The sequence below is a fragment of the Hypomesus transpacificus genome, chromosome 3 (genome assembly GCF_021917145.1).
Source record: "Hypomesus transpacificus isolate Combined female chromosome 3, fHypTra1, whole genome shotgun sequence".
In the NCBI taxonomy this organism is placed as follows: domain Eukaryota; kingdom Metazoa; phylum Chordata; class Actinopteri; order Osmeriformes; family Osmeridae; genus Hypomesus; species Hypomesus transpacificus.
Genome location: NC_061062.1, coordinates 3932408 through 3943268, shown reverse-complemented (window position 1 = coordinate 3943268; position 10861 = coordinate 3932408). Strand labels below are relative to the sequence as shown.

General features: G+C 50.9%; 1 protein-coding gene across 1 annotated transcript; it reads left to right on the top strand.

Moving 5' to 3' along the window:
* The first annotated feature begins 385 nt into the window (after positions 1 to 385).
* On the top strand, positions 386 to 8118 carry calm1a (calmodulin 1a). Its single transcript, XM_047014660.1, has 6 exons — positions 386 to 530; positions 5448 to 5478; positions 5842 to 5985; positions 6425 to 6531; positions 6617 to 6752; positions 7155 to 8118. Exons 1-6 carry the CDS (start codon positions 528 to 530, stop codon positions 7181 to 7183), a joined length of 450 nt encoding a protein of 149 aa, XP_046870616.1. The 5' UTR covers positions 386 to 527; the 3' UTR covers positions 7184 to 8118.
* The last annotated feature ends 2743 nt before the right edge of the window (positions 8119 to 10861 follow it).

Below are 10861 nucleotides of genomic sequence, written 5' to 3'. Positions count from 1 at the left end.
GACCATTTGGGTTCCATTTCCATGTGCTATATTTTCCACACTGTTACTTGTGACTAATACTATATCCTAGACCATAAAATATATATATATTTTTTTAAACACTTACAACCACTTTTTAACCTGTTTGTCAGTGCGGTCTGCCATGTGAATAACATGTTGCATGATGGTGGCCTTATCCTTCCAGTTTGATGGTGCACCTACAGAGGCTAGTAATCATTTAAACTTATTTGGAGAAAGTGGTTTGCTTGTAGTCTGGTGCAAGCTGATAGTCAAGAATGCCCCATCTCTCCCTCACCCTTCCATCCGTGCCAAGTGTGGTGCTGATGAGAGAGAGATCCTGCCTACCCTGCAGAGAGAAAATGCGGAAGTGAGTGAGCAGGGTTTCCAGCGGCGGAGGAATACACACAGCTATATAGCAGCAGACAGTAGTGGCCACACACACCTTTCAGCCCATCATAGTGTTCCTTGGGTGCGGGTCAATCTCGTAGTCTAGCTTTAGAAAACCAAACTATACAGCACCGACAGACATGGTACGTATTTTATGATACATTGAATATGTGAGTTTGTATATGTTATTGTAGAGCATTTAAGGCAGGGTGGCTGTGATTTTGATTGCATGGTAAACCTCAACCGGACTGCTTTCGAACTCGATCATTCAATGGAGTGGTTGCTCTGTGCGTCGATGCTGTCTGTTAGTTTTACTGATGTGAAATAGTTGTTATTTATAACTTCTCGTTGCCTATTCGGTTCTTCTTGTCGTGTAATGAATGGGTTGTTGACTGCCGACTGGTCATCGACACTGATAACCGATCTGATCGGCTCTAGTGATACGAGGATGTGCCGTCTCCTATGTGCTCGACTCCACGCGCGCTGCAGATTAGACGCAGTTAACTCTGTTTTCAATTGCTGGATGATGAATCAGAATTCCCGAAATGTGGATCTGAACGTTTAAGAGTTTCAAACGGGTGTTACGTTAAAATGTGGCCATCAGGCTTTGTCTTAACTCGAAATTAATGTCATATGGTCTCTCACACACGCTCAGGCTCTAACACACACACGCACACACACAGGCTGATAGTTGGACTTTAGAGGACGCATAGTAATGTAGCTATCTGTTGATGCGGTCCAACGGCTAGTTTACCGCATATCAGAAATACAGACGCCGTTAATCGCCATCTAAAATGCGGTTGTTTACTCATTTTCTTTGCAACCCCACCCACATTTGTTACATGGACAAGTGAAAAGTAGCCCCTCGACTATATTTTGTCATCTCTCTTGACCAGTTTGGTCAATGTGAACGGGAGGGGTGAAGAAATAACCATCCATTTTCAATAGCATTGAAGGCAGACTATTTCCATGTAATAATAATTAGAAGCAATTTGGTTCAAGCTTGCAGCGATGCCTGTCCCATTTCTATTGGATTCATTAATCACAATCACAGCGCATGATGTAACACAACACACAATATGGACCATTCGTCTTGACAATTTTTCTATTTTTGTTATGAAATCACAATTCTGCGGTAGATTCCGTGTCGAATGGGTTGATGTAACGGAACTCTTAACATGGTTTTATGACTACGTGTCTGTCATGGATCAGATGCAGACCTCTCCGGTCGGGCAGATCATCAGACACTTGATACACACCGACTGACTAAGGTTCTGTTCGGTTTACCGTTTCTTAATTGCTCTCTCAAGAAGCCCATCGTTCAGGAGACGCGCCTCACTTCGCGCCCCGCCGTGGGAGGGTGGATGAGGTTGTGTAACCAGCGGGGAAGGGGAGGGGGGGGGGGGCGTGAAAACATGCATCTCAGTTTAAATGATGTTCTAGTGCTCAAAGCACGCCTTGTTTCCCCGAGAGTATGGAAGGAATGCGTCCAAGGGAGTGGGAATAACAAAGCTATGTATTGTCTCAACAAAACCATAAACACAATCACCCTCAGTCATAACTGCAGGGAAATTATGGATTTAATCTCCTTCTGTTCCAAGTTGTAGAACGATGACGCTTCTTGAACTCGCCTACTTTCCAGTCACACCCAATCACACAAACCCAGAGTTGAGGAGAATATGGAAGACAGGAAGAGAAAAGGGCAGGAGAGAATAGTCAAAAAGACCTCCACACAGACCTAAAACCTCTTGAGATATCCTAGTAAAAGCGTTGAAAGGTTCTCACTGAACTGGGTTGCTGTGGTGCAAAAGACCTTGAAAAGCTTTTCTAAGATGACAGTGTAGAAAGTCTAAGCCATTTGAGTGGGCACCACTGAACAGTTCTTGTGTGTCCATGCAGAACAAGATACAGTATTATCCTCGCTTCACCATCTCAGAATATACCCACAGGCACCATGCTAGCGTACACCGACTCTGGTAACTGGCTAACTCACTGGCTGACTTAACTAGACAAATAACTCATTGAGTGAATGGCTTTGTGCTCAGTCTAGATAGCAATACAGACTACCTGACTGACTCACCTGTTTTACAGCCTGTTACTACAATTACAGCCATAACTGGTAAAGTCACTTACAGGCCTGCTCCTGTCACAACCACTGTGTCATAGCTTTTCCAGGATGCAGTTATGGGGGAAGTTACCATGGTGTACCGTTGGCCACCATTCTCCCTGTGGGTGGTATGATGTTGAGTCCCTTCTGGAGTCCGCTGTGACATGGGTGGGTGTGTGGTTGCCATGGTGAGCGGTAGATAGCTGGCCAGGTTTTTTGAGCTCAGTAGGCCAGCAGTAGAGCAGTCACATCCAGGCCAGATTCCTGGCAAGCCCCGCACACTGCTTGGCAATCCAGGCCAGATTCCTGAGAGGAGCGAGTGTGTGTGTGAGTGAGGGTGTGTGTTGGGAGGGGTGTGGGGGGGACGGGGGACGTTGGAGGTAACCGTGGACCAGGCAGGGTTGCAGTGTTCCTGCAGAAGGCCCCCGGCTGCAGTATCTTCTACCTGCAGTCGCAGAGAATCCAGTGTCATCCTGGAGAGCAGGTAGAGGTGAGGTCTTCTGGGTCAGGCTGCTGCTACATAGCAGGACCCTGGAGCTGTGGACGTCTATTCTTATCATCTCTAAGGAGAGCGTGGCTCCAGAGGCTGTGTGTCTGTGGGCTGTGTACAGGGTGCATCAGGAGGAGAGGTGAGAGCTGTGTGTGTGTGTGTGTGCGCGCTGGCCTGGCACAGGGCGTCACGTGATCAACTGGCCATGTGACCTGTCCCTAATCAGGGAAATGACCTGTCCGTCTTCCTGGGGGGCTGTAACGGAAGCGATATGCTGACAGACCGGCTTGTGGTGAAAACCACCCGGAAACACATCAGCCACCCAAGCAACAGGCCTCTGTTGAAACGTCGACATGTTGAAATGGAGGAAGTGGTGTCTCCGGACACCCAACACCTCTTCAGCAGGAGGTGGACACGTCAGTCCACCCATACCACCCCAGGGCTGAACTGACCAGCTCTCACCCTGACCTACGCTGCCCTGGCGGGGCTGGACTGGGCTGGGCACCCCCTGCCTACCCCCTCAGCACCAGACACCTCCTGGCTGGGGCTGAAGACAGACACACTCTCTAGATACACTGTGAGAACCACACAGACACTGAGAGAGCCAGTCAAGCAGACAGACTGGTAGAAAAGTAAGAAAGATAGACACAGACAGACGGACTCCGACAGACAACTTGGCAGAGAGAGAGAGAGAGAGAGAGAGAGAGAGAGAGAGACAGACAGTTTGAGATCACAGCGACGGGCAGAGAAACAGCCGGGGGAAGAGAGGCAGCCGGACAGGAGGTGTACGAGACGGGAGGGACAGACAGGTGAGCATCCATGCTGCCTAAGAAGCGAGCCCTGTACCTGGAGCAGGACCTGGTGTCTCTGTCCATGGTCTACGAGCTCCTGGACCAGCAGCAGGACCTGGTGTCTCTGTCCATGGTCTACGAGCTCCTGGACCAGCAGCAGGACCTGGTGTCTCTGTCCATGGTCTACGAGCTCCTGGACCAGCAGCAGGACCTGGTGTCTCTGTCCATGGTCTACGAGCTCCTGGACCAGCAGCAGGACCTGGTGTCTCTGTCCATGGTCTACGAGCTCCTGGACCAGCAGCAGGACCTGGTGTCTCTGTCCATGGTCTACGAGCTCCTGGACCAGCAGCAGGACCTGGTGTCTCTGTCCATGGTCTACGAGCTCCTGGACCAGCAGCAGGACCTGGTGTCTCTGTCCATGGTCTACGAGCTCCTGGACCAGCAGCAGGACCTGGTGTCTCTGTCCATGGTCTACGAGCTCCTGGACCAGCAGCAGTTCTTCTACCAGGAGCTCATCCAGCAGCAGGAGAGGAACTACAGGAGCTTCCTGCAGATGCTGGTGGACTCCACCTCCTCGCGCTTCGACGGCCTGGTCAAGGAGCTGCAGGACTTGAAGAACGGCCTGCAGAGCACTCGCAAGGACCTGGCCGAGGTCAAGCGCCAGGGCGGGCAGAACGCCAAGCGGGCGGAGTTCCTAGCCGAGGGGCTGGTGATGGTGCGGGGGGCCATGGACGGACTGACGGCCAGGGGGGTGGGGGTGACGGGGGCCACGGGGGCGTTGAAGGCTAAGAAGGCTCCTCTCCTCTCTGGGAAGGACGGGGGCAGGAAGGAGCCCTGGCCGGACACAGAGCCCAAGGCCAAGAGACTGGTGGCAGACCTGACCGACATTCACTTTGATGCCTTTCAGGTCCAGACGCAGACACACACACACCTTAACGCTCTGAACACACACACACACACAGGTGTAACTGTAGTCAACCAGTGTTGCATTGGTATTGAGCACATAGGGGTGGCTCTGTCTTGACTTAGTTTCGCAATGATTGTTTAAGTTAAAGTTTGTGTTAGTGGGGTTGTAACTTGTACTAGACAGACTGTGGTCTTGGCAGAATGGTCTGGGTGTTTTGGTCTTTTTGGATCAGGCTGTGGGGTCTCTGTATGGCTGTTTTAGAGGCCAACTGTCTGACTGCCCCATCAACTTGTCAGGCTGTTGACAGGCTGGCTCTTTGACCATCTGTCTCTGGAGATGAAGGCTGCCAGGCTGTTTGGCTGGCTGTGTTTGTTTGTCCGGCTGGTTAGGCATGTGAACTCTTTTTCTGCCCGCTGATACATGTTCATTCTCATGAATATTGATATGTTTGTAATAATTAGCAGCTCACAGAACGGATATGTAAATTAGACAAGGGAATCAATGCCTGTGCATCAGAAGAGCCAATCAGAATGTTCCATGTTTAAGCAGTTGTGAGTTTGGATTGGCTAGGACTGGTCTCTCAGATCCGGTGAGGGTGGGCAGTGACATCTGTGTTTACTCCACAAACCAGCACACCTACATACTGTACCCTGTCTGCAGTGCATATATATATATATGAATGCTTTTTCTGTTGTTCATAAGACTTCATAAGACTGCATACATAGTGGTTGATGAACTCTCTGGTGTCCCCCTTCTTCCCCCCAGGCGGACCAGCTCACAGAAGAACAGATCGCTGGTAAGCAGCTGTGGCAGCTCGTGTGACTGCTACTCTCTGATGGAACTAGCAGTGAGGATAGCTGCAGTGTGTTTACTACAGACAGTCCTTAAGCTGCACTATGTACTATAGTATGTATACTAGAGAAAGTCCTGAAGCTGCATTATGTAGTATCGTATTATGGATACCAGAGATAGTCGTTAAGCTGTACATGTACCATAGCAGAATGTGAGACCACTTCTCATCCAAGACCTGGAGAATGTGTGTCTGCTCCAGGCACAGCAGGTCCTACATATGAACCGTGTACCTGTGTGAGTGCGTGTACGCCAGACGCCTGTAGAAGACACTCAGCCGTGCCGGCTGTGCTCTCTCCCCGCTGTGCAGAGTTCAAGGAGGCGTTCTCCCTGTTCGACAAGGACGGAGACGGCACCATCACCACCAAGGAGCTGGGCACAGTCATGAGGTCACTGGGTCAGAACCCCACAGAGGCCGAGCTGCAGGATATGATCAACGAGGTTGACGCTGACGGTGAGCACGTGTGTGTCTGTATGCGTGTGTGTGTGTGTGTGTGTGTGTGTGTGTGTGTGTGTGTGTGTGTGTGTGTGTGGACCACATAGATTGTAGGTTCTTCCAACAACCAGCTTTTGAAGGACCTGAATGCTTGCAGGCCTGGGTGTGGCTGCTCCAAAGACAGGTGTCTGTAGACTGGATCAGGAGTATACCAGGACGAAGCAGCTGTCAGACACATGCCCACACACAGCCTACTAAAGAGATTTCCTACTGAGGATTACTGGTGTGTGTGTGTGTGTTGCTGGTGTAATGGGTTTAGCCTTCCACCCCCCCTGATCTTGTGAACCAGTCAAGCAGAGCCTGCATGTAATCTTGTCATGGATCTAACCAACCTGGTCACCTGACTTCTCCTCACACACCCGACCTCTGACCCCCGCTGCTTTCTCTCGGTTACCAGGCAACGGGACCATTGACTTCCCAGAGTTCCTGACGATGATGGCGAGGAAGATGAAGGACACGGACAGTGAGGAGGAGATCCGAGAGGCCTTCAGGGTATTCGACAAGGTGGGTCTCTGCCCTGTGTGTGTGTTTGTGCCCAGAAATGTTTGTGTGTGTGTGTGTGACCGTGTGTTCTCGCGCTCCGCCGCAGGACGGTAACGGCTACATCAGCGCGGCCGAGCTGCGTCACGTGATGACGAACCTGGGAGAGAAGCTCACAGACGAGGAAGTGGACGAGATGATCAGAGAAGCCGACATCGACGGAGACGGACAGGTCAACTACGAAGGTGTGCACACGCACGACCACACGCACGTCCACCATCTATGGATCTACACGCTCTCTCTCTGTCACTGTCTTTAACTGTCTCTCTCCCTCTCTCTGTCTCTCTCTGTCACTGTCTTTAACTGTCTCTCTCTGTCTCTCTGTCACTGTCTTTAACTGTCTCTCTCTGTCTCTCTCTCTCTGTCTATAATAATATGATGTTGTGCCATGTAACCAGAACAACAATCTCCACGGTAGCAATGACAGGACGGTTAGATTCTCGTTGTTTTAATTGCGTAACACCAGCAGACATGCATACACCCCCTAGCAACATCTTTCAACATAAACCTTCTAATGTTGTTGTTGTTGCTGTTGCTATGCTCCACCCTTCTCATATGTTGTCTGTTTGCTTTGCTTATCTCCGCAGAGTTTGTACAAATGATGACAGCCAAATGAATCCGCGCCCCCTTGATCTCCTTAGAAGACAAAAAAGAATCAGTCAAATGTTTTACTTACCTCTTGCAAAAATATACATTTATTCATACTGTTTCTGTATAGAAAACATAACTGAATGTTGAAAAACAATAAATTCTGTCCACATAAAGTTTAAAGAAAAAAAAAAGTTGAAAAAAAAGCAAAAACAAAAATGAGTTGCATGTACTGGTTAGTGGTCGTGTCCTAGCGCAGAGTTCAACACCAGTAATACCTGATCTAATAGGCTACCTGTTAACCAACCAGCAGCTACGCACTGCTCCAGGAGGTCCACCTCCTGGTCAAATGTGCTCGTGGTGATGTTTGGGCTGGCCAATCGTCTTCTTTTATCTCCTGTTTCTGTTCTTCATGCATGCAGCTTGAGAGGCGGGGCCTCGGCGAGGCTTAAACGTCCCGCCCCCACGATGCCCTGGGATTGGTGGGCTTCTGGACAGTCTATCTGGAAACAAGCTCTGAAGGGGGGGGAGGGGGGGGGGGGGAGAATCGCATAGAGGTTGTGTAAATGGGACATTTGCAGTTTGCTTAATGAATTACAAAAGAGATATTTTTAAGAAAATGATCATTTAAAAAAATAACTCATTTTAGATTATATGTTTGGCATGTTGGGGTTATTCAGTTGATTTGTTGTGAGTGGATCTTTGGGGGGGAGGGTGGGGGGAGTGAGGTAGGGGCAGTTAGGTTCGGGTGGGGGAGGTGGGGGCAGTTGACTCGTACTTCTGTTTTTTCTGTTAGAGACCCTGGCAGGGGTTAGGAGGAGGTCGGGGAGAAGGTCGGGGAGGTGTGAAACAGAAGGAGAGTGCAGCACCAGGGTCTTGTTCTGACTGTTCATGTTGAGGTCATTCCAAGTTGTACATGCTAGTCTTTTAATTTTTTTTTCCAATAAAAGACCATGAACTTAACAACCTCGTGTTTTTGTGTGTGTGTGTGTTTGTTTGTTTGTTTGTGGTCTAACCAATAAGCCTGGTGAATTACTCAACACTCACAAACCAGCACGCGCACAGCACACAGTCTAGGAGCCTCTTACAGTACAGCAGACACTGGCTTCACCATGGCAACGCTTCTTTTTTTGGAGCCGTTACTCCTAAGTGTGTGTGTGTGTGTGAGGGAGGGTTCATGAGGACTTCTCAGAATGGTTTTCATCTGCGAACGTCTGCCTTCAGAGAACCTGTGGTTGCCAGGCAACAGCAGCATCCTGGGCCGAATGACAGGATGAGGAGAGACACGTGGGAGTTCTGAAGAGGAAGAGGGATGGAGGGCGAGATACTGAGGGAAAGGGGGGTGGAGAGAGAGATGTAGAGGAAGCAATATGTAGTCAGTGAGAAAGAAAGGAATTAGGGAGATAGTAGAGATGGGAAGAGAGGAAGATGGAGACCAGAGGGAGATGTGCAGAAGGACTGAGCCTGCAGCTCAGTCAGCCTCAGCATCCCTCCCCCCTACTTCCCTGCCTGCCCCTTCTCCTCCCCTCCTCCCCCTGTCCCCTCCCCCTCTCCTCTGCTATAGAAGCAGTGTAGCTGTCCCTGGTTAGCTGCTTATGCAACAGTGCTTGTTAATACAACCAGCCAAAGCACCCTCCTCCATTCCTACACTGTAGCAGGAGCTGCTGCCACACTCAGCTGGCTGCTACAGGTTCCTGTAGTCTGTGTGTGCGTGTCTGTGTGTGTGTGTATTTGTGTGTGCATGCATGCATGTACGTGTGTTTGTGTGAGTGTGTGAGAACAGTAGTGTCCTGGCTGCCACTGTGTTGTTCAGTGGTGGGGAACAGAATGTAGTGACAGAGCGTGGGAGGAGAGGAAAGAGGGATGAGAAGGAGAGGAGAGAGGGATGAGGAGGAGAGAACGGAGGGAGCAGGGGGAGAGGAGAGGCTGGCGAGGATGCAAGGAGAGAGAGATGAGGAAGAGAGGAGAGGAGAGGGGGATGAGGAGCAGAGAAGAGGGGGATGAGGAGGAAAGGAGAGGGGGATGAGAAGACAAGCTCAGCGTAGCGTGATGTGCCACAGGCCCACGCGCTGACAGACAAGCTACACGTACAGGGTGTGTGTGTGTGTTTGTGTAGTGGATGTCATGTAACTGTATATGTTTGTGTTAGCACAGTGTATGTGTGTTTTTCTTGTAAGCGTAAGTGCACACCCACACACACACACACTTATAATAAATCAAAGTATAGCTGAATAATGGAGAACAGAAGAGATGATGAAACAGAGTGTAAGAGAGTTTCTTCAGGCAAAAAGAGCTTCCTTGTTAACCTGACCCTGTGTGTTTGTCAGTTTGCCAGGATTTGTGTCTGTGAGTGCATGTATGAGTGTGCCTGTGTGTGTCTGCCTGTATGTGTGTGTGTGTACACCTCCTGGAGCAGGGCCCACCCTGGAGTCGGAGTCGTCCTCTCTCCGGGCACATCCTGCCTCCCTGGGGGAGAGCCAGCGCACCTGACCCCTCTGGCCTCCAGGTGAACTCTGGGTCACGTCATACTCTTTGACACACCAATTCATTAACAGAGGGTGGAGGTGACCTAGTGAAAACACTGTCTCTTATCACAGCTCCAGGAGACCCAACACACGCACACAGGACAGGGACACTATGCAGTGGTACAGGGACACTATGCAGTGGTACAGGGACACTATGTAGTGGCCACCTCAGCCTCTGGTAGAAACACCTGTCATCTACATGTGCTGGAATCTGCATCCAGTATGTTAATAAAGCTCCCAGACCCCAGTCAGCAGGCTGGCCCCCCAGAGGGTTCAGGCTGTTCTTGGGTTCCCCAGCAGGCAGACCAGCAGAGGGCTGTGAGGTGGCCCCAGGAAGGGGCCCCTGGGGGGGCCGTCTGAGGGGGCACCTCGGCTCAGCAGGGCTCACAGTCAAGCGTGACTTTGCAGAGAGAAGCTCTGGAGAAAGAGGACCAGCAGATTAATTACTTCCTGTTTTCTTCAAAGAGGAAGTAGGCCACAGGGGAAATCAGCGAGTCTATGTTATGCAGCTCCAGAGACGGAGGTTAGGGGGCTGTACAGTGTCTCCATTCACCTCTCCACCAAACCTCATTAAACTTAAATAAACAAGAAGGCACACACACACACACTCATATACAGTATATAGATAACCACTCACTAATGCTAACCCAACTCCATCTCACCCACACCCTAACACCCTCCAACTCCTCCCAGGGCCCTCAGTCCCTTCCAGGGCGAGCAGGGCTGGGAGAGAGGGTGTCAGAGAGGGTGGGCTTCAGGAATGCCATTCAGGGGCTTCATTCAACCCCAGCTGTTCAGAGTGGGGCTCAGTCTGAAGTCAGGAGTGCGTGAGCCGAAGGAGCAGGGCTGAGGCAGGGCTGAGGCAGGGCTGAGGCAGGGCTGAGGCAGGGCTGAGGCAGGGGAGGCAGGGCTGAGGCAGGGCTGAGGCAGGGCTGAGGCAGGGCTGAGGCAGGGGAGACAGGGCTGAGGCAGGGCTGAGGCAGGGGAGGCAGGGCTGAGGCAGGGCTGAGGCAGGGCTGAGGCAGGGGAGGCAGTGCTGCCCGGCTGCTGGAGAGTTCACAAACTCATGGCTGATTGGCACACCAGAGAAACATGATGCTCCTGGTCAGACCAGCCTGTCAGTGTGTGTGTGTGTGCATGTGTGTGTGTGTGTGTTTGGGCTTCTAAGTTGCATCCCCTGC